The 25,055-nt window shown below is 37.4% G+C and overlaps 1 protein-coding gene and 1 pseudogene across 1 annotated transcript; one reads left to right on the top strand and one right to left on the bottom strand.

The window, feature by feature from the left end:
• Nucleotides 1-19,895: 19,895 nt before the first annotated feature.
• On the bottom strand, nt 19,896-20,019 carry LOC143864078 (U6 spliceosomal RNA; annotated as a pseudogene).
• Nucleotides 20,020-21,152: 1,133 nt separating this feature from the next.
• On the top strand, nt 21,153-23,953 carry LOC143863830 (uncharacterized). Its single transcript, XM_077374608.1, has 4 exons — nt 21,153-21,442; nt 21,529-21,705; nt 21,804-21,963; nt 23,573-23,953. Exons 1-4 carry the CDS (start codon nt 21,239-21,241, stop codon nt 23,674-23,676), a joined length of 645 nt encoding a protein of 214 aa, XP_077230723.1. The 5' UTR covers nt 21,153-21,238; the 3' UTR covers nt 23,677-23,953.
• The last annotated feature ends 1,102 nt before the right edge of the window (nt 23,954-25,055 follow it).

Raw genomic sequence — 25,055 nt, 5'->3', positions numbered from 1 at the left:
ATTGAGAGGACAATTTGACAGGAAAAAAACCCAAATTCTAGACTTAGATTGTTTGAATGCCACCTAGGTTTAAGCTAGATGGGGTTATATTCAAGGGCACCTCTTGTTTTTACTTGGGACAATCTCCTCCGGTGTGTTTATGACTACTCTTTTAAACCAGTGAGTGCTGTTCCAAGTGGGAAAAAAGTAGCGAATATATCATTTCCCTGAGGTCTTGTTTGGACTGCTGGAATTTTCTGAGAAGCTTGGAAAGGATAAATACTAGACCTGGCAAACGCGACCCGTGCCCACGGGTCGACCCGACCCACCCGCAAATTTGCGAGCACGGGACCGAGTTTTAGTGACCCGTCAAAACTAACCCGCGGGTGACCCAACCCTCTAAAACACGGGTCGGGTCGGGTCAACCCGCGTGCACCCGCGGGTCACTTGGCTTTTTTAAGGGTGGTGATTTTGTTATGCTAATCTAGTTATATGGCTTTTTTTTCTAATGCAAAGGATGGTGATTTTATCATGCTAATCTATTTTTTAAGGGTTTGATGCCTGAATAGGTTATGGCTAGCACCATAGGTTGATCCCAACCCTTCGATTTGAATGTTAGAGGGTTGATCACTTGATCTTAACCCACCCTCTATAGATCGGTGGGTTAGGATCAACCTATTGAAATGATTTTTGGGGCAACACCTATTTAGCCTGCGGGCCATCTAATGGACGGTTTGGATCATCCCACGGTGCCAGCCATACTGCCCTCATCAAAATCCAGTGATAACATTTCCCAAAATAAACAACTGTTTGAATTTGCGGGTGACCTGCGTGTTGTCCCGGCCCACCCGCAGGCCGCACGGGTCACCTAAATTCTGACCCGCAAAAATGTGGTTCATTTCCTGACCCGACCTGTGTGACCCGCACCCGCAACACCCGCGGGTTGACCGGCCCGACCCACCCGTTTGCCAGGTCTAATAAATACTCTTGTGGGGACCACCAAGTTCTAAATAGAAAGAGGCGGTTCGAGTTCTGCATATCATCCAGCGTACACGTGGCAAAAAACACGTCACGGAAACCCATACATTAGATCTTAGCTTTTTTTCTCTTACCAAAAATACCCCTAACAATGTTTAAATTCTCACTCCAACTTACAATAGCAATGTGATGTATTCAAGGGTAAAGTTGGCCTACTATATAAATGTCAAACCCACCAGTCAATTTGCCTAAATAATAAGGCTATTTTAGTAATTACCTCATCATTTACTGTACCTATTGTGTAACGTAACGCCCAAGCAACTCCTGTAGAAGCATAAAACTCCTTAAAAAATTCCCATTCTTCCCCAAAATAACCCCACCACTTTAAAAAAATTCACCATTCCCCCCTAACTATTTAAAACCCCCCCCCCCCCCCCTTCTTCACCCTTCTCTTTCCCAAAACCCTTCTATTCCCTTTTCCATCCATAACCCCCCAAAAATCTCCCCGTCATTTTTCCGGCGGAATTCCGTCGGAAAACTCCCATCATGACAAAAATCATCTCCTTCCCCCTAATTTTCTCTGACGGAGAGCAAGAAATCAATATTGGCAACGTCGAGATCGATCCAGATTTCAATTTCAGGAAATTACAATCATTCTTAACCCAAAAAATCCAAATCTCTCCAAACCAAATCTCCTTTTATTTAATCTACAGGAAGAAATCAAAATCAATGTCTCAAGCCGAACCTTCTAGAAGGATTCCGATCACTGAGAATGCTCATTTTGCTGGAATTATCAACAAGAAGGATTGTTTTTTCCTTGCAGAATTAAAACGATCGAGAAAGGAAAGGCAAGGTAAGCCACGTAGGATTCTTGAAAACAATGGTTTCTTGCCGCCTTTTCCTAATCCTCAGATCCTTCGTCGTGATTCAACGGCTAGGGTTTCTCCGAGTTTTCAGAGGGAGATGTATTTGATGTCTAGGAATCCGTATGCGTATTCTGAAGAAGGCAGGTACGTATTTTCTGATTATTATCGTATTTCAACCGTATGTGAGGAGTGTTTGGTTGAGAAGGAGAATCCGAAATCGTTTCATTGGTGTGTTTATGATCCGGTTACGGTTGGGTTTCGGTCCCAGGCTGGCCCAATTCAGAGGCCGTCTAAAACCCATTAGGGTTTTATTGGGTTGTGTTCAAGAAGAGTATACAGAGAAAGATACATTCTATATATGATGCTTGTTTGGCAACGATGGAAAAAAATTTCCATGGAAAATATTTGTGGGGCCCAAGAGATAGGCTAAAAGATGAAGAGACTTGAGATGGTAGGAGGCTTCTAAGAGACTTCTAGACTCGTATTATTTAGAATATTCCATGGAATATTTTTTCATGGTCTGGGTTTCCTTGGAGAAGAAGGAAGGTTAGAAATGGGGTGAGATAAAGAATCTGGTGTTTGTTGAAAGGGATAAAATAAGAAAGATTTGGGATTTGTATTTGATTTTTTTTCTTTCTTGACTTGGTTTTTTGGGGTTTTCTTAAGCCTTATCTATACTTGAAATGACAGTTAATTTACACTGATTATTAGTGGATAATTAATTTACTAAGTGCTGGATTTTCTTTTAGCTTAATCAGTAATCATTTGGGTTTTGAATTTGAATGTCCTGTAATTAATTTACTTAGTTGTGGTGGATGGTCTGTTAGCTTAATCATTAAGCATTTGGGTTTTGAATTTGAATGTGAGTTGGAATCTTGATTGTTCAACTTTTTTGTGGAGGTTGGGAAGGGTGGGTGGATGTGGTGGAATTGGTTGGGGATGGGGGCATGTTTTGGACCCATGAAATGTATTAGGCATGGGAGAATAGATGGGATGCAAATGAAGCATGAATAATGGATTCCATTTTTTAAAGGGAAGAGAAGGAGCTGTTGGATATATAACCCATGTATGTTCTAATATAAGCCCAATAGGTAATGGATCAGGTGTAGTGGGCCCATTTGGTCTGGAGCCCATTAACCTCTTATAACCTTAGTGTATCTCTATATATAGGGGTTGGAGGCAACAAACTTGGTATTCCAAACTAGATACCTGGGTGTAATGCTTTAAGCATCCTGGCTTAAGCCCTAATGCTCTAACAGGAGCCTCTTTACAAGTATTCTAGTAATTAGAGTCTGATTAAAAAGAACTCTTAATTACACTTGATCAGAATTATAATTCCCCTTTGTTAAAGGGCAGTGATAAATCAACCCCCTAATATCTTAAATCGACCCCCTTCTCTCTCTCCTCATTCTCTATCTCTCTCTAAGCACCCTCTGTATGGGGTCGATTTAATACACAATTTAAGTGTGCTCCGTACACTTACAACCTTGTTTGACAATCAGATCTACCACAGTAAGTATTCTTTTCAAGCAAATTAGTTGTCTGATATCAATCTAATTGCTTTCTCAATAATGTCCAAACAGATATCATGACTTTTGGTAAACTTGTGAAAGTAGTAGTCACATTTGGTAAACATATGAAAGTAGTAGTTGGCGAACATTAACTTTGGGTGATGATGATAAATGCGCACCACTGGTACGTAAAGTCCACCACAATTCTAGTTACAAGAGGTGCGAATCATCCTACAGGAGGTGCGAATTTATCGTCGCCCTTAACTTTCTAACAAAGTGAAGAAGAGTTGTTGAAGCTACAAGGGTCACCTATGATGCTCTGTACAGTAATAAGTACCAAGTACTAATGCCTTGTTACAACCAAGGTTTAAAATTTCGGTTTCGGTATCGGTTTCGGACCTTGTATCACTAGAAGTTCTCCAATCCTTGTCAGTCAATTCTGTTGATCAGCTGATGGTTTGGTTGTGATTTTGGAGTAGAGTGGAAGAAGACTCTTTTTGCCACAAAATAAATGAAAAACCATAACATAAAAGAAAATGGGATGTGAAACAACCAAAATGCTTAAGCCAATTGAGTAGGGAAAATAAAGGTTTAAGTTAATTGAATTTAGTAGATGATAAATTTAGCATACTGATATCTACACTACCATATTTTGATCGATAATGGCACTACTCACTTTGTTTTACACTTTATCGACTCCCCCAATGGATAAATCGACTCCCCATGTGTCTATCTCTCTCCTCTTTCTCTCTCTAACCTAGAGGAGAGAGAAAGACACATGGGGAGTCGATTTAGCAATTTGGGGAGTCGATTTATCACTCCCCTATAATTTCACACGCATACATAATGTGTGTGTGTGTGAGAGAGAGAGAGAGTTTATATGGTGTTTGGGCGTGCCGACACATAATTAATGAAGGTGTTGCACTTGATATTTGATCCAACAATAACCTACTTTATAAGAACACAACATTTTTGGTGTACCCGCATAAGGTGCAAGTACTTTTGTCTTAACCATGTTTTTTAAAATGTTGGACTGCATAAAATAGGAGATAAACAATGGCCAAGGCGATGTGTTCTTAACCATGTTTAACCCTCACAAGTCAGACTAAGTCAATCTTGGGATAATAAAATATGGAGCTTACAGAAACGAAACACAAAGTGGATAATTTTAATCAGGTGGACTTGAACTGAACAAGGTAGACCTAGAATATACTACACCTGGCAAAAGTTTATAGAGATATTCTTCTTGATTGGACTTTGTGAAAAAAAAACTCAAAAGTGCTTGGAGATCTTCCTCATAGAACCTTTGAACGAGGTTACAAGATGTTTAGTGTGTTTTTACTCTTTAAGCTTGTTTGAATTTTATCTCCATATATGCCCTTTAAAACATTAATTTAAGGGAAATGATAAATGCGCCCCTTTTCATCACTTGGGACACCCGGCTACACTGTATCTATGACTTAAAAGGGGCTGATTTACTTTACATTTGAAGGAATGAATTGACCTGATTGCCACGTACAATGCTGCTGGCTGTCCGAAGTGATGAAAAGGGGCGCATGTATCATTTCCCTAATTAAAGGGCTTTATAAAAAGATGATTTCGTGATCATATGCTGAAAAAACAATTCAAATTTAAAGTTTTCTCCCACATTATTTTGGGAAAATATATTTCAAGATGAGCATCGCGTCTAGGTTATGTTTGGCAACCATGAAAAATTATTTCATGAATATTAGTGGGCCCAACTATGAAATAGAGCAGAAGGAAGGAGGAGAGACATGAGAGGGCAAGAGTAGAGAGAGCATGGACATAGCATGAGAAATCCTTAAAACCAGTGAAAAAAAATTACCTTACTTCAAATTCAATATATTTTGTTTATATTTTTCGAGGCTCTTCATGCCTCCATCACTCCCAACCTCTCAAAGTCTCTCCCAGAGTTTGACTACCTTGCCCACTAATATTCCATGGAATATTTTTTTCATGGTTCCCAAACATGCCCTAAGGCAAAAGACCATGCAGGGCATGTACCCAAAATAGTGGATTCATAAATATTATTTGCATTAGCAAGTTTAGCTTATTATTGCTCTTGACCTCACTGTTATCAGATGACTCTAGATCTTTGTGTTAGTATAGTTAAAAAAGACGTCTTGAAGATGCTTTTAAGCCATTGATTTTTGCAAACCTTAATCTTGTGAATGAGTTCTCTATTTAGCATCAGAGTTGGGCTCATCGAGTCACCTTGTGCTAATGGCTCATCAAATCAACAGTCCTAATCACCAAGCACACATGCTATATATGAATTGGTTCACAATCATTTTCATCCATCAGGACAAGATTGTCTTGCCAGTGGATCCCTTGTTTGGGATAATAAATTAAAGATACTAATAAATATTCTTCCATCTATCTTGAGATTTCACTGGACGTAGAGAGCTTTTAGGACAAGGTGTGCAAACTGATCAAATGTCTCTGCCAAATAAAGGCAAATACCCAAAATAGTGGCAGGCAAACCATGAAAATTATGAATTTTTAGGCCTAATTGTGGGCTTTCTTAACGACTAAGGACAAGTCATGACTAGGCACAAAAGTTAAATAAGTTTAATGAATAGATTCGCATTTTTATCCAAATAGTTTCAAAAATAAAAACCAACTGTTTCCGATGGTTAATATGGCCAGTGTGAATGAGAACTTCAGTAACTTAAAACAATGACCTATGGTTTGAGACTGTTAAGGAAGTGTTTCAAGATGGCAGCCTGTGAGATTCCCAATCTCTCTAAATGGCTTATGCAAATATGAGAGATTGGGGAATCTTTTCATTTTGGCATTGGATGTGCATGTTTAGAATGTGGGAGATTGAAAATCTCTCCGTATGGCAATAAGTATCAATTGACTGGAGCTGCCTTGTATTGTATTTATTATAGTTAGAAATTTCCCATCTTTGTATCTGCCACAGTTAGGCTTTTCCCTAACCTGGCTAGTGACAGATTAGTATTGCCTTGTATAGTCTTGTAAAGTTTTGACTATAAAATATATCTCCCATGCTTTGATTCGGCAATGAGGAGTTCTCTTCCAAATTAAATACTTTGTGGTTTTTTTCATGGTATCAAAGCTACAAGGGTGATTTTTTTTTTTCAAAGGTCCTCAAGCCACTCTTTGCAATACGCTTTATTTGCTGCAAATGGCATCAAAGAGTTCGTCCATCATCTCTATATCTTCGGTCTCAGGGTTGGTGTCCGTTCGACTTAATCGAACAAACTACTTGTTGTGGAAATCCCAATTGGTTCCAGCTATCCATTCTCAAGATCTCTATCGTTTTGTGGATGGATCTTATTCCGCACCACCAAAATTAGTCGAAGGGAAAGATGGTCTTCCTACTCCCAATCCTGATTACACAGATTGGAAACGCACAGATCAACTTGTGTTGAGTTCGATCAATGGCACTCTGAGTGAAGAAGTACTCTCTCAAGTAATTGGTTTGGAGACCGCCAAAGACGCATGGGGGTCCCTATCACGGTTGTTCGCTTCCACGTCAGAAGCTAGAGTGCTGAATTTAAAGGAGCAGCTTATCCACCTTGATAAAGACAAAACCTTGATGGTCGATTATCTTGCCAAAGTCAAAAGCATTTATGATGCGTTGACATCTGCCCAGCATCCCGTATCCTCCAAAGATTTGGTGATGTCTACACTTAATGGTCTCACGTTTGAGTATGAAAGTTTTGTCACTTCGGGGCTAAATCGATCAGAAGGTCTTCCCTCCTTTTACGAACTATCTGAGATGCTATGACCCAAGAGATTCGTCTTGAATCCATGGCCAAAAAGAAAACAAGTGTTGTTGACTCCGTTGCTTTCATGTCATCTCGTGGTCGTAACCACAATACTCATTGTGGTGGTCGTGGATCTGTTGGATCTTCTTCTGCGCGTAATTCGAACCCACGTGGTGAGTTTTTCCAGCGCCCTCCTCATGGATATCGAAACAATCGTGGTGGGCGTGATGGGCGTTATAATCCACGTGGTGGACGAGGACAACCATTCGATATTGATATTTGTCAAATATGTGGGAAACGTGGTCATACTGCCCTTGATTGCTATAGGCGATGGGACCGCGTCTACCAAGCTGATGATGTTCCATCCTCCTTCGCAGCCATGAGCATGGAGGATACGGCGTGGTACCCCGACACTGGCGCGACAAATCACCTCACCGCTGATGGACAAAGTCTTTCAAATCGTTCTGAATATCGCGGCATGGATCAAATCATGATCGAAAATGGTACGGGTTTACTGATATCCGGCACTGGTAACACAACTCTACTTACTCCATCACATGCGTTTAAATTGAAGAATGTGTTACATGTACCTCATATTAAGGAAAATTTATTATTTGTGGCTCAATTCGTTCATGATAATGATTGCATATTCGAATTTAATGCTTTTGGTTTTCGTATTAAGGATCAGCGGACAAAGAAACTTCTCTTCGCGGGACCGAGTAGAGGTGGACTATTCCCCATCCAATCATCGGACTTCGGCTACTGTTTTCTTGGCACCAAAAATAGCATGGATGGATGGCATGCACGACTTGGACATTCTAATTCTAAAGTTTTGAGTTATCTTAAGAAAAATAAATGTATTCCATACATCGGTAATAGACGATTTAATAAAATTTGTTCAAGTTGTTTAGAGGGTAAATCACATAAATTGCCATTTGCTTCTTCTACTACGGTTACTGCCTCTCCTTTTGAACTCGTTCATGCTGATCTTTGGGGTCCCGCTCCTGTAGAGGCTCGCACTGGCCATAAATACTATTTCTTGTTGGTTGATGATTTCTCCAGATTCTCATGGTTGTTTCCATTGACTCGAAAAAATGAAACTATGGAATGCTTTATATCCTTTGTTAATATGGTTGAAACTCAGTTTGCTATGAAAGTTAAAGGTTTACAGTGCGATGGAGGTCATGAATTTACTGCTCGTGCCTTCACTAATTTTTGAAATCTCGTGGCATATTTCAACGGATCTCTTGTCCCGGGACTCCTCTGCAAAACGGTCTTGCCGAACGCAAGCACCGTCATATGAAAGAGATGGGTCTATCTATGATGTTCACAGCTCATGTCCCGAAGTTATATTGGCTAGATGCATTTCGCACATCTATCCACATCATCAATCGTCTTCCCAGTGTTGGCCTTGGAAAGAAATCTCCATATGAAGTTCTGTATAACCGGCCTCCTACATATGACTTACTTCGCATTTTTGGTTGCACATGTTATCCATATTTAGGCGGGTACGTGAAAGACAAATTGGATCCTCGCACTAAGGCTTGCATGTTCATCGGATATCCTACTAGTTACAAGGGCTATTTATGCCTCGATCTAAGCACGGGCCACACTTATATATCTCGTCATGTTGTGTTTGATGAACATCACTTCCCTTTTGCAGGTGCTACCTCCCCCAACCATCTTGGCGAGGAATCTCATTCGCTCATTCAAACATTTCTACCCGCCTCTATCCCGGTTGCTCCACCCTCATGTCAAGAGCTACTATTACCGGCTACAACGACCAACAAAGAACCTTCTGTTACTCAACAAATTGAACCAAAACCAATCTCTACTACTCCAGTGGTGCATCCTATCGAACCGAGCCAACCTCCAGTCACTCTTCAAAGCCCATCCAGCTTATCCCAACATCTCCACACCGATGCTGCTAGCTCCGAGCCCCCTCTATCATTTTCCTTACTTAACAATGGTTCACTCACTACTGATTTGCCTCAACCACGCCATTCCATGGTCACCCGTTCAAAAACCGGCCACCTCAAACCAAAATCATTTTTCTCCCGTTATCCCATTCCCTCTTGTTTTGTGTCCACCATTGATGAGGTAGAACCTACTTCTTACAAACAAGCTTCTACAAATCCATCTTGGGTAGCTGCCATGCGTGATGAATTTGATGCCTTGGTAAAAAATGGTACTTGGTCACTTGTTCCCCCAATGACTGGATCTATACCCATGGGATGCAAATGGGTTTATAAATTGAAGAAGAAATCTGATGGGACTATTGATCGTTATAAAGCTCGCCTTGTCGCACTTGGGTGTCACCAAACTCCTGGTGTCGATTTAATGAAACCTTTAGTCCAGTGGTCAAACCTTGTACTATTCGAACGGTCCTTTGTTTGGCTCATTCTCTTGGATGGGATCTCCGCCAATTGGATGTTAAAAATGCCTTTCTTCATGGTTCCCTTAAAGAAGTTGTCTACATGCGTCAGCCTCCTGGTTTTGTTGATCCCACCCGACCAAATCATATATGTCGTCTCCATTGGGCTCTATATGGACTCCGTCAAGCTCCACGTGCCTGGTACTCTCGTTTTGCGGATTTCCTTTGAGCTTGGTTTCTTCTGCAGCTCGTCTGATCCTTCTATGTTTATTCGACGGTCGGCCCTTGGAGTTATCATTTTATTACTCTATGTGGATGATATTATCTTAACCGGGTCTTGAAAATCTCTCCGTATGGCAATAATCATCAATTAACTGGCTGCCTTGACCAGCTGCCTTGTATTGTATTTATTATAGTTAGAAATTTTCCATCTTTGTATTTGCCACAGTTAGGCTTTTACCTAACCTGGCTAGTGACAAATTAGTATTGGCTTGTATAGTCTTGTAAAGTTTTGACTATAAAATATATCTCCCGTGCTTTGATTCGGCAATGAGGAGTTCTCTTCCAAATTAAATACTTTGTGGTTTTTTTCAGAGACATTCTCTCCATTGACACTTCGACAAACTGTTAGAGGAATTAGGTCAAGCAAGAGGTTGCTTGAAGCATTACACCCAAAGTATCTAATTTGGAATACCAAGTTTGTTGCCTCCAGCCCCTATATATACTAGATACACTAGGGTTAATGACTGGTTAATGGACTCTAGCCCATGTAGGCCCACTACACCGGTCAATTATCTTATTGGGCTTATATTAGAACATATATGGCTTATATTATATACCCAACAATCTCCTCCTATGTTCTACATATAGCACAATCCAATAGATAGATAGTGTGATATTCAAGCAAAATATTGAATCATCCACATCACCATATCATAAAAGATCCGTAATCCATCTGAAAACACGAATACTTTTATGATTAACCAAGAGTTTTAGATATAATCTAAATTCAACCAAAAAGCACTTTCACATATAAGTGAACCCCACTGATCTTAGATGAATTCATTCATGGGGTATGATTCTCATCGAGATCCAAAAATAAAGTTCCACAAAAAAATGAACTCTATACATACTGAAATGAAAGCATAGTCTCACATGACTTTAGAAGATTTATTCATCAAGTAAGTCATCTTCATCAAAGTCCAAATCAAGACAAGCTCCTCATTTTTCGCCAATCCCTGTGAATTACCAAATATGAATTTCATGAAAATGAATCCAATCATTTGTGTAAAACACTAAAGTATTTAGTTATACCTGAAGAAGAACTTAGTACAACTCCATAATTCACGAAAGTACATAGTTCTACCTAAAGAACTTAGTACAATTTCAAAATGACTGAAAAAGTATCAGTATCACTCTCACCATAAGCATCATTGTCAAGTTTCAATAAAGAACAAGACCTAAATAGCTTTTTTTGCAAAGAACCATTACTAATTGTCAAGTTTCAATAAAGAACAAGACCAAATAGTTTTTTTTGCAATAATGTTACAGTCATCTTATCCATATTTGACTTAAGATGTATCATCAAGTTTGGAATGTACAACCTTTCTAAAAAAAGGACATGTCATCAAATGTGGAATGACATACAACAACTGTAAACATCATCAAAACATATCAAGTGCATATCTTGGCCAAGAGATGGAGATTCAAAAAATTCAAAATAACATGGATGTAGGTTAAGACATGTCTACACGGTCTTTAATCCTATCTCCCCCACAATTTTGAATATTCGATCTTTGGTCAGTCCCTTTTGTGAGAGCTTCGGCCTATTATCCTTCGATTTCGCATCAATCAAAGTGATAATCCCGTGTTTGTGAGATAATTCAGCATATGGCCTGTTTCAGCCTAAGATGTCTCCTTTTAAAGAGTGAGTTTTTCACAACCATTGTTGTAGCTCGATTATCACAGAACACACATAAGAAACTAATCCTTAACCAACTAAAGAACTAATCTTTAACCGGGTCAGTGGAATGCCATAACCATAATCAGATTTTTTATCCCGTAGCTTTCATCTATAGCTGAAGTTAGAGCATAAAGTTCCAATTCGGCTTCCACACAACAACAATAAATTTACTGTCATCTGATTCTGAGCCCCATGATACATCAGAATATTCTGCCACGATAAGTGGATGGCCACCATAGTTTAGAGCATACTCTTGAGTACACGAAAGGTATCTCATCAGCCTCATAAGGGCATTTCTATGCTCATGGCCAGGATTGCTAGCAAAACAACTCAGCATGCTATCTATAAAGGCTATGTCTGGCCTAGTGCAACACAAAACATACATGAGACTACCAATCAGTTTAGAGTAATCGAACTGACTCACACTGTCTCTTCCTTAGAAATCAGCTTCATGGTATAATCAAAATGGTGTCTCAATCGGTTTGCACTCACTGCATCATCAAAAAGAAAAGTAGTATTTCATATAATGGGCTAGGCTAAGGGTGATTCCTTGCCTTTCAAAAAACTTACTTTCATACCAAAAATGGTGTGTACAACACCCAGGCTTTTCATGTCGAATTCTTGACCCAAGGTTAGTTTCACATAACTCACCACAGAGAGATTGGAAACAATAATCAACATCTACATACAACCAATAAGTATAACCTTATTCGACATAAAACGATAGTAAAAGCATTTATCCGAGTAATTGAGCAGAAAACCCAAAGCTTTTTACTACTTTGTCAAATTTTGATGTCACAATTTAGGTGCTTGATTACGACCATAACAGACTTTGTATAATCACATACAAATATTTACTTACAGCCCATAGTCTTTGGCTCTTAGCCCCTTTTGGCAAATTAACTAGCTGTCAAGTTAGATTTTCTAACAGAGAGCTCATTTAATCATAAATGACTTCTGTCCACAACAAAGAGTTCCTAGATCTCATCACTTCTTAATAGGATGATGGATCATTCTCCAAATGGTAGGTCACAAAGTCCTCACCAAACTTTTGGGTACTCTATCACATGGAGGAGCATGTAGATTTGTAGGATGTGATTTGCAGTCACAGCTACATTTCCCCAAATTCAACTAGGCATGCCAGCTGTCATTAACATGAGTGTAACACTTAAGTTAACGTCATGTTCTTACGTTCAGCGATGCCATTAGATTGAGGTATCACTCCTAAATCTCTTAACTTGCAAACTCAATTGATTTTCAACACGATTCTTGAAAATTGTAAATTTATCAAAAGCTCCATCTTTCAATTTTAACAGATAAATATGACAATATCGTGAAAAATCGTCTATAAAAGTGATTAAATACTTCCGACCACCTCCAGTAATGAAACTTTTAAAATCACAAAGGTCAGAAGGTATTAACTCAAGAAGGTGTGTGCTTCTAGAAACCGAACGAAAATGTTTTCTAGTGATCTTGGTTGGTGCACATACTTCACATATGTCAAATCTAATCTATGTATCTAAAGGTATATTATAAGTTTTAGCAAGTTGAACCATTTTCCTATAATTCGCATGTCCCAATCTATTGTGTAATAACTTAGGATTAATAACAGTTGAACTAACCTGACTAACAGTTTCAGTTGCTAAACTCAATCTATACATACCATCGATTAAGAAAGCACAACCAAAATAATAGGAGTTAACAGTTAAAGTTACTCTACCACCTAGAAAAGATGAACAAATGCCAGCATTGTCTAAAAGACTAATGGAAATTAAATTCTTTTAAATAGCAGGAACTACTTTTAACATTTTAAAGTTAGTATTTTTCCTGAAGAAAGGACCAAATTCGCAGTACCAGTGTGAGTCACATCTGCTTCAACTCCACTAGCCATTGTAACAGTCTCTTTGGCTTCAACTACATCATCAAGTAGTTTCGTTGAGTTGCAAACATGACATGTGGCTCCCGTATCTAACCACCAGTCTGAAGAGGTACTGGCCTTACCGTTGCCCAACATAACAACAAAACCTTTAGGCTCAGCACTGCCCACCATCATATGAGCGTCCTTCTGTGGTGTATCAGATTTAATCTTCATAGGTATCCTACAATCTGCCACAAAGTGACCTCATTTCACACAGTTGTGGCATTTGCCCTTCTTTTTCTGAAAGATAGTCTTTTTGGCCTCCAACTTGGGTTCACTTTTATGTGCCTAGGATTGCGGAGAAAATTTCTTGGGATTTGATACCGCGTTAGCAGCAGATTGTTGCTGTCTAACCATCTCCAAGTTATTCCTGGTTCGATTCTCATCGTCGATTCGAATGAATTTTTTGAGAGCATCCAGTCCCACTGGTACCTTTTTTTTTCTATACACTTCAGTTTTAAAAGAATGTCATTGAGATTCATCAACTTCTTCAGTCGAGTCAGCAAAGGTACTCAAAACGGTATAAAAAAAATTCATATATTTTAGACCGAATTGAGTCTTTCGCTTCCATGAATTAAATTCAGACCCTCCAAACAATTGAAGTTTGACCATCTCAAATGAAATAGCATTCTTGTCCATCGAATATTTAGATGAAAAGAAAAATTAGAAAGAGTGCACCTGATTTGCAGAAAATATTAGGCCAATGTGGTTGAGCCGCCAAGAGCAACGCAACGCTCCAAAAAACTACAGCCTCGAAAGGTCCCCTCAACCAAAATTTCGATGACTGTGATACGGGATTTCGGCATAGAATTTGTGATCCCAAGGAGGCATGGCCACCAAGATTGCAAGATCCAGAATAAGAAAATTCCAATTCAGAACAAGAGTTCTCTGTTATTCTTTGACCTTGTACACAAAATCGAGAGAAAGAGACAATAGTTTGAATAGGCCAATGAGGTTTAAATTCAATCGCCTCTGTTATTCTTACTCCTGGCATGGAGAAGTGGAGAAATCTCCATAAACATGCTTAGATGAGGTTATTGTCGCTGCTACAACTCGTGCTAGCTTGGATAACAAACCAAACCAAACCCCTTTTGCAAATATCCATGAAGTACATCAAATATTGCAAAAAACCCTTTTGCACGTAACCTCTGTTGAGGAAACTCCTTTTGGACGAAACCCTTTTTGCAAAAAACACCTTTTACAGATTAGCTACATCCAAAGAACCAATTTCAATGGTGTGAAACCCAGATGGGATTGTAAAAAAATCTCCATCGTGAGCGAGGGCAGCAACTTCTATTAATCAAATGATCCGAACTCAAGAAATAGGTAGGGCTCGATTGAAGCTTCTGCACGATTCTCCCCCACACAGAGAAGAACAATAGTAGAGAAATAGACCCACAACCAAAAAACGATTGTGAGAGGGCTGGAACTCACGCCCAAAACAGTGAATGCGAGAAGCCAAAATTGCTCTGGCTGCAAGGAAGTGAGGCACGGCCTCCACTGCCGTGTTAAGAATCCCAAAACCGAGATTTTCCTTTCGCCTAAAACATGAATTGAATTCTAGAGAATTAATGCTTCAAGATTGTTAGAGGAATTAGGTCAAGCAAGAGGTTGCTTGAACATTACACCCAAGGTATGTAATTTGGAATACCAAGTTTGTTGCCTCCAGCCCCTATATATACTAGATATACTAGGGTTAATGACTGGTTAATGGACTCTAGCCCATGTAGGCCCACTACACCGGTCCATTATCTTATTGGGCTTATATTAGAACATATATGGGTTATATTATATACCCAACACAAACAAGGCCTTTCCTGACCTTCTTAGCCGTTGTACCACCCTGTGCCAAGCTTTGAAAACCACTACCTTATCAATTCTCCTGGATTTATCTTCCATATTTGATGGTTTTTCCAAACTCCATCAAACTCCAAAGATTGTAGTTTAAATGATTAATGGAAGCTTTGTCATTGGTTAGCTTATTATCTTCACATGTCTCAACCAAAAATTTAAGTAGTCCCAACCACGTCTCTTTATCTCATTTTAGTAATTACAAAAAAAAACATTTAAGAAATAAAACATGCTTAAGAATTCATGAAAAAACCAAAACCGTTTTTACCAAAAAGAAATTTTGTATAAACCTAGACCAGGACCAACCCATGCCCGTCAAGGTACTCGCTTGCACGTGTTTGTATATATAAACTTTGGTTCATGTAAAACTGGGTCACTCAACAAATTCCAATGACCCATGAAAGGCCTAAGCCTTTCCTCCACTCTACATCTTATAAGGAGGGAAAATTTTCTTGAACTTTCTAATGTGGGACTAAAAGTCGAGCATTGGAGTTCAAACCCATTCACACATAACTTTAGGGTCTGGGTTCAAGTCACAAGATACCACAAAAGACAAGAGCTTTTGAAAAGAAAAGGGAGATTCTTACTTTGAATCTTCCCTCCAAAATTTTGGTTCAAAAGTTCAACTTTTTTACTTCAAAATTTCTAACAGAGTTCACCACTTTCACTTGTGAAATGGTCTATACTAGAGATCCTGCATCAATTAGGCGATTGACAATAAAAGATGGGAATTATCTTTAACTGACATTTACTCGTATAAATTTGGTAAAGTTTCTCCTTATAAATTTGAAAATACTATTTGAAATGCTAATAAAGTTTTAGCAACATTTCTCCAAGGAGAGAATGAAGCAATTCCTTATTACGATACCAATGCTCTCGTCATTTTAAACTTAGATTGGCTATTGATAGCTTCTGGGCAATTGTAATTATAGTTTAAATTTTTGCTGAAATATTTGGGGAACGATCAAAACATTTCCGTTCCTAAACCATCAAAATCAATACCGAAACCAAAATCCTAAGGGTATGTGCGTATTATTTAAGTTGAAATTTAAAAAACACATCATTTCATTGGAAATTTCGGTGAAATTCCTATAAAATCAAGAAAAAATATGAAAACGTTTGAAATCATAGTTTTTTAAGATAAAATTTTCAAAAATACTAAAAAGTTATTTAAAAAAGGAAATAAATAATTTATTATGCTTAAAATAATATAAGTTAATAAATAAGATTTAAAATGATAAAAACCAGAATAGATAACGTAATTTTATAAATAATATGAAATTTAAAATAGTAGTCTTATGCATCCTATTTATAATACTGTAACTTTTTTTATATTTTTAGTAAAACTAAAATTTTTTGAGAAAAATTAACAAAATCAAGTCATTTGTAAATTTAGCAATATCTTGATATAATAGTTATATTTTCTTACTATTTTCTCTTTGTTATTTTTTTTATAAAATATTAAAAACTTATAAAAAAATAAAAAGTGTATTTCTTTGTCATTTGGTCTATGTATTAAAAAATATTTCTCTGAATTACATATGAAATGTGATATGTACTCAATTATCATATATGACAATGCATATCATTGGGTGTTAGATGTTGTTAAATCATTATTAATAATCTTATTGCTTATGTAATAATTCCTAGTGTTCATTTGCGCTTATTCTAGCGTTCTTGAACTTTATATTAAATATCCATCATGCATATGTTTTATTTCTATAATTTTACAGGATTTTCACTGAAATTTTCATCTGAAATTGACATGTTTTTATTTTCAAAGCGACGAATGAATGTTGATTACAATGATGCTGATATCATATACCAATCATTAGTCACAATGAATGCTGATATCATTTCCCCATCATTAATCACAAAGAATGTTGATATTATTTCTTTATTTTAACATTTAATAATCAAAATATACTTGTATTTAATAAAAACATGCGGTTTATAAGATGCTTAAAATGCTTCAAAATATCTTTATATACAATATGTACTTTACGTTTTTACCCCAATACTAATTTAGCCTATCTATAAGGTCAGGATGTGTTTAATCCTTTACACCATTCTTTCTTTGAATAACCAGAATGTCTCTTTAATTTAAATTTTTCTTACTCTATCATTACTTTTTACAATCATATATTACATATTCCATTTTGAAGCAATTTAGGTGAGGTAATTATTCATAATTGCAAAATTATAAAGTTCTATTCAAAGTTTTTTGAGAAATTAAATATAGCAAGGTAGGAAAATGAGATTTTGTACTAAAATGAAAATCATTAAATATTAGAATTCATGACTTATGGTAAAAAAGCCTTTTTGTGGGAAAAAGTTCATGAAGAATCCATGAACGTTAATTTTAATAAATTATTTTATCTAGGATCATTGGAGCACTAACGCATTGACATTGTTCTTTAATAAAAAAAAAGTGTTGATTGTTTTTCTGAACTAGTTGTGATAGATGTCAATGTTGGAAGGGTTTTCACCCCGGGCGAAAATCGTTACGCGCAGCGGAACTAGAAATTGCGTAGAACAAAACTTTTCTCGTTGATTTCGCCCATTAACCGAGGAACCTAGGGTCTAAATGATCTGATGGTTATTCAAATAAAAATACAAGACATAAAAATACATTTGTGACTGATCGTAATATCAGCCTCTGCTTGATCTACTCCTCGAACGGCCACGAACGATCTGATCGTCGCGGACCCGCAAGTTGAACCGATGGATTCCTTCAAATTGTGCGAAGGGAAGTTGAAGAACTTTTCTTCAACCATATGAACTGATCTATATCAGTTCCTTTGGATGGGAATTATAATTTTCTTGATGGAGCTTTGGGTTTTCTCAAAACAATTTGAACTATAATTGAAAAACTAGGAGATAAAGAGAGAAAACTTGAGAGTATAAGAGACAGATAGTCTTGGATAGTTTTCTAAGGAGGGAGCACGAATATTCCAGCCTTGATTAGCCTCCAAAAATGTGCTATGATGGTTCATACAGACTTGGTTTCCTACTTTAATAAATACCTAAAATTTCTCTCATAATTTGACTCGAATTGAGAAAACTAGTTAAGTATTAAATATTGGAAACCAACACAAAGTAGGAACCTATGGAGGTTTCTTGCTAGCATTGGGCATGTTCCCAACCTTGGAAAATATGGTTTGCTTAGGTTGGGCATTTTTACATGTGGGGCCCACCCTGATGCAGGTGATTTCCTCTACAAAGCCACTGACCAATTATTTTATTTTATTTTTGGACTATTAGATGGACGAATCTGGAAAAGTCATAAACTAAAAAGTTGTTGACCTTTAAAAGTTATTCGAAACGAGAACTTGCACACTCATTTTGGCCAAAAGGTCAGAGAGTTATGGCTGTTTTAGTAAAACGGGTCTATAAGCTAAATACACACTTGTTATTTAATTTTTCTAATTAAATAAACTTATTTCCTCCCAACCAATGGGATAAAAACTCCATCCATAATATTCTATAATTTTCAAAATACCCCTAAGTCTACGTAAATCTTATCCCTCGCATCAAATGCGACAAATCTAGTCCGTCCGTGCAATCTAGTAAATACATGACCCTTATCGAAAGGATATAAATGGGTCATTCGAATAATGAGTGGGATTGTTGGAGGGATCCGACAGTCGATCCTACAGAACCCAATAATGAGCTCCACTGCGATTTTGCTTGATAGTCAACAACTACAATCATATTTGATCAGTGGCCTCCATCGAGACGAAACCGAATATGACCATCAAATAATCGTACCCCTAATCACATCTAATATGTGAAAGTCCTTTCCCCATTCCACATCCACCGAGTTGGATCATACGGGAGGTGAACATCTACTACTCCCTGTGCTCACTCGTGGTATACCTTCCAATCAAGCAGTTAGGGCCCGCAAATGCATTTGCAAAATTATTTTAAAATGCAGGTGTTTTTAATAAAATATTTAATAAATCATTTATCAAATCCGCTTGGCCAAGCTATTTTATAGGCCTACTGCTCTAACAAAAACTGTAGATGATATCCTCATAATTAAGGCGGAGAATTCCATGTCGGGTATCTTTATTAGCCACGTAGGTTTGTCCAAGACTCCAGTACTACCTTTGGGTGCTCTCTAGAAGGACCACGGTTAGATAAACCAGGAATCAAGGCCAGGCCCACAGACCAATATGACCCCTCAGGTCTAAGGACATGTAAATGGTCTTGTCTGGTAGAATAGCCTTCATTACTAACTCCTATTCACATGCTATTCTAATTTGTTCTTGTTCAGTGCGCGATCCCATTATCACACCCACTCTTCTTGCTTAGGGTCCACTACCCAAGTGACTAAGATAAGCTACTCCATGACACGTGCATGTGCGCAAGACTGGTGCTGGTTGTGTACTGGAGGAGATGTCTAATTTCGACCCCAACCAGGAACATTTAAGGTCTGCAAAGAACCGGAATACCATATCTCCTTGCTCCTTAGGATATGTGAATCCTTAAGCATGATATTCCTACTTTAATAATAAGCACATCACACATATTCAATATGATAATAACCGATAAATGTCATCAAATATTTCCTTTATTAATATTAATTTGACAAGATATGCGAAATGTACTGGCTTTTAGGGCACTAACTCTAACAGTCAATGCCCTATATGTGAAATGTGGAGCTTTTCCAAAAATGGTTTCATTTACAGATAAAAAATGGTTAACATGAGATTCTCTCTTTGTAACCATTTCTCGATTTGTACGTGTCATCCTTGTAAAGGGACTATGCCAGTCTTCTCTGTATCGTTCCAATTTTATCGGATTCTCCAAAAGAGACAGAGGTGAAACGAATATTTCCAGCTAAAATTATATGTGTAACGTTAAACACAGCTGTAACTCAACAGTTAATCATTTCAAATTTACAGCTCTAAAAATATATTTCCTCGAAACATTGTCGAGTGGAATGCGCCGAAGCTGATTTTTCTAGCCAAATGAAGCTGCTAATATGGACAATTATACCCAAATAGAGAAAAGATCCAATAAAATCGAGCTTCATTGTAAAATATATTACAATAGCTCCAATGGAACATATTTGTATAAGGGATTTGCTAGCATCCATCACAAAAGGCATTTTGTAGATGCTCTATGCATGTCAGAGCAGCCACCTCGTGAATGATGACAAAAACTGGTGAAAAGTAAGCCTCCATGGTTGCTCTGACATGCAATAGAGCAACTTGCTCAATATTGTGAAATGCCTTTTGCGATGGACGCTAGCAAATCCCTTTTGTATAATGTATTAGTGATGTAGGTCATCTTTTAAACTGGATTGCCTACCAAAAGTAAAGTATTCCATATTTTCAATATAAATTTAATTCATTACCAAGAATTCCTAACTTAAGCTCTCTCTAGGGACATTTGCAAAAGGCGTTTTACCCCTTTCTCTACTGATTGTTGCACAAGAGAGCAGCCAACTCAGATGAATTAAATAAAAAGACAAAATCAGCTCAGAAGTGAGCGTATGTGGCCGCTCTCTCATGCGACAGCCAACTGCAAAATGCCTTTATGCGAAAGTCCCTAGCAAACCCATATATTATTACCAGAGTGTTTTATTTTCCTTTATTGGTAGTTAAGCTGAGATTCAACCTCCAACTTCTAGGTCGAAGGACAAAGCCCAAACAAAGCTATTTATAACCAAATTGTAGTTAGTTTAAAGTAGGTTTTTTAAGTAACTCTTAAGTAGATTTTTACATTTACTTAAAAAATATAAAAATAGAAAAGGACAAAAATAAAAAGGAAGGGCAAGAAAAATCAAAGAGAAGCCAAACGGCCAAGGAGTGGAGCCAAATGAGCGGCGCGAAGTAAGGCACGAGTGGTCACGTGAGTACAGGTCTTTTCCACAAAGGAAAAACAAAAAAACAGAGGAAAACCCCTTCTCAAACCCTCTCTCCTTCTAACTTTCACCCTTTTATATAGAGAGAGAAAGCCATAACGTCCTTTTGATTGAAAACCCTCTCTCTCTCTCTCCTCTTCTTGGTTACTGAGCTCTTCCTCTAAAATGGAACTTCCCTCTGAAAAAAACCAAACAAACCCTCTCCTTTTAACTCTCCCTAAAATGGTGGACTCACCTCTAAACTCAGACAACTTAGAGCTCTTTTTACCCTCTGATATTTTCCATGAAGAGTTTTACAACCCTCAAACACCATCTAAAGCTAACCCTGAATTTTTTTCCCCCAAAAAATTTACCCCCAGCTATTTCCAGGTCTTTTAACTTTACTTCTACAACTACTACTTCTAGTATTCTCTTTTCTGGTTTCTGAACCGGGTTTTTTTGGTTTTTATGAACAGTTTGGACCGGATTCTCGTTTTGCTACAATGCCTCCACCTCAACCCCAAAAGGGTTTCCGGTTTAAGGCTGAATATCTTCAGGCCTGTTCAAATCCTACTACTTTTGGCAATGTTGGTTTTCGTACCGGTTCAAGACCGGTTTACCAGTACCACCCGGTTAAACCGGTTCAAGTTCAGGTAGGGAAAAATATTTGAGACTGTTTTGACTGTTGTTTTGCTTTTTTGGGTGTATTTTTTTAAACCGGTTTTGGGTTTTGTTCTTTCTCTTTTTGCAGGCAAGAGATGGGTTTTTTCCTAGGCAACAAAATCTGGGTCAGAACCGGGTTTTGAGGTTTCGGGTTAATGGACCGGGGTCGACCGGTTTTGTGAGGGAGTCTGCTGGAACTGGGGTTTTTTTGCCAAGGGTATTTAACCCAGATGTTAGGAAGAAATCTAGTAAGTTAAACACTAAAAAGCTTTTCTTTTTTTTTTGTTCTTGGGCTTTTATTTTTCTGTTTTTTTAGGGCTTTTATTTGTTTTTTTTTTTTTTTGGCTTTTTCTTTAATCTAGTTATAAGTTCATGAACTGCTGCATGGAAATCCTACATTTCGATAGCATCTATTTCTTCAAAAAAAATATATAATTTCCCTAATGTGGTAGCTTTTAGAAATTCATGCACTGTTGTTTGGTAGCTATTTGGGTTTTGGGTTTTTTTTAGCATCTATTTTTTCAAAATTTTGTTTTTTTTTTTTTCTAATGTGGTAGCTATTAGAAATTCATGTACTATTTCTTGGTAGCTATGTGGGTTTTGGTGATTTGGGTATTTTTAGCATCTATTTGTTCAAAATTTTGTGTTTTTTTTTTCTAATGTGGTAGCTATTAGAAATTCATGAACTGTTGGTTGGTTGTTATGTGAGTTTTGGTGATTTGGGTTTTTTTTCCCCTTTGATTTTTGGAAGTTTTCTTCTTGTACTTTTTGACTTCTGTATAGTGATACAGAAAATCTTCTGCAAAACAGCTAAAGCCAGCACTCTGGTTATTATCTTCATTCTTCTTTTGGATTTTCTGTATCCTTTTTAATATTATTATGCATGTGGGTCTTTCTCTTTATTCTTTTGGCTGTTCATAGTTTTATTTTATTCTTCATTACTTCTACAGTTGTTGCATGCCGCTAAACCCTGAATTCTGCTTTTGTTTTAAACTTTTGAACTTTTTATACTGACCAAAGTATATATGCGTTTCAATTTATTTCAAATTGTCTCAAAATGATTAAGTACCTGCAAAAATTGCTTATAGCTTCCAATGCTTTTGTTGTTTTATTTGGGTTTTAGTAAGTTTTTTTGCAGCTCTTGCTGGATATTTTGATTCCTATTGATTGATTTTGTTAATTTGTATATACCAGGCCTAAATTAAGGCTTGTTTGAGTGATTTGGGTCTTAACCTGATTTTCCCCCCTATGTTGCAGAACACCAAATTTCTTCCCTAATGCCCTGTTTGGATTGCAGGAATTTTCTAGAAAAGTCTGAAAACAAAAAATATTTCTAAAATTTCCTACTAATATCCCTCTAAATTAGCCATAATCATATCATTTTCCTCTAAATCATGGGAAAAAAAATTTCCCCAACAAAAAAAAGTTCTGTCAGAAATGTTTTTCTTTCAATCCAAACAGGGCCAGAGTGTATATCCCATCTTTGTTTCATTATACCGCCCATTCTGTTTTTGGCCTTTTACAAGTGTTAAATTGCTCAGTAACCATTCAAAAGCTTTGCATGTCTGGTATTTTCTCCTGTTTATTATTTGTTTTCATGTTTGCTGCAAATCACTTTAATGCCATCTCAGCTTTATGTTTGTGTTTTAGTACAGCTTGAATTACTAAAAGGTTGAATTACTAAAACAATTACACTAGCTTTAATTATTTTGTTATCCTAAAACGTTAAATCTCAAAATTGTTTGTAGTTTCTTTTTTCACCTTATTATAATGAAAGTGCCCACTACTTATATGTGTATAAGCTTGGATTTTATTGTATTTAATTTGGGATTCACTTTAAATCCTGTTTGGTGTCAGGCATTAAGCGTGCAGAACAAAAGCAATCCAGTGCTGATGAGAAGCAGGGAATGGCATTTCAACACCCATCTGAAATGGGTCTGCCTCAGGACTGGACTTACTGAACATTGCTCTAAAGAAATGGCCTGTCTTTTTGTACTAAAGTTACTCTTTTTTTGAAGATAAAGTCCATGCAAGAGGAAAAAGAGAAGGTGAAAAGAAATAATCTTGTAGGTTTTGTTACAGCAGGTAAAAGAAGAAATGTAGGAAAAGGTGAAAAAAGGCCCAGAAGTGTTCTGGTCTTTCTAGATTCTTATACATACACAAATAAAGTTTTGTAAGATTTCATCTGCTTTGTAGAACTCTTTGTTAGTTCATAATCAGTTGGTTTTGTGAAGCATTTATTGCTCTTGAGGTGGGTCTACCTTGCTTTTCCTTTTTCTGGATTTCAGGGTATGCTGACACATGAAAAGAGAAGTAGGAAATATTTAATGCTTTTTCTCTTTTTCTTTTGCTCGGTGAAAGCCTTTCAAAGTTCAAATTTGAAAGTTTGATTTGTAAATTCACCAATATCAGCCTGTTTGAAGTGTCCTTCACTTTTGAGATTGATGGCCATCCCTTGTCATGGTCAATATGCACTATCATTGCATTTAAGGGACAATGCCAGTGAGATGGCCATCCAAAAGGTTTTCAACTATATCTTATATTCTTATGTGGATGGACATACTTTTTCATGGTATGTCTTATGGCCATGATGTACAAGGACTTTGATGGCCATGCCTACTATGCCATACATGGTGTTTGCGTACAAGTAGCTACATAAGTTATCCTTGAAATGAAGCTACTTTTCTACGGTTTATGTGTTGTCATTCAAGTGTGCAGTGGCTTGTAATGTACCAATAGTGAAGTTTGTGTCATTGACATTTAAAGTTGAGGTCTTGTACTGTGTTTGTATAGGACCTAGGGTCATGGTTAAGGCTGCAACTCGAGCCGGGTTTTACCCGACCCGCATCGACCCGACCTGAAAATAGCCTGGGTTGGGTTCAGGTTTCGGGTCGAGCCGGGTTGGGCTTTCAAAAGCCCGCATGAATCTCGGGTCGAGCCGGGTTTGAATGGGCCTGGCCCGACCCGACCCGAGTTACATAAGTTACTGTATGTACATTTTTTTCTATTGTTAGTTAAAAGTTAAAAGTGAAAACCCACGCACCCACTATTATTGTTATTGTATGTGAGTGTAATTTCTGCTTCTATGAGTTGAGTTGATTCAAGTGTTTGATTAGCATTGTTTGATTGTAATTACAACATTGTTTGATTATAGCATTGTTTGATTCAAGTGTAATGTGAGTGTAATTACATCATTGTTTGATTCAAGTGTAATGTGAGTGTAATTTCTGCTTCTATGAGTTGAGTTGCCTTGCCAAACAAGAATTTTCCTTAAAAAATTGTGTCAACGTGAAAAAACCCGACCTGGCCCGAGATTTATCATAGGTAGGGCCGGATTTGG

Source organism: Tasmannia lanceolata, unplaced genomic scaffold (assembly GCF_043159265.1).
Source record: "Tasmannia lanceolata isolate RefF3 unplaced genomic scaffold, GAP_Taslan_0.1 ptg000044l, whole genome shotgun sequence".
NCBI lineage: Eukaryota > Viridiplantae > Streptophyta > Magnoliopsida > Canellales > Winteraceae > Tasmannia > Tasmannia lanceolata.
This window is presented reverse-complemented; position numbering and strand designations above follow the sequence as displayed.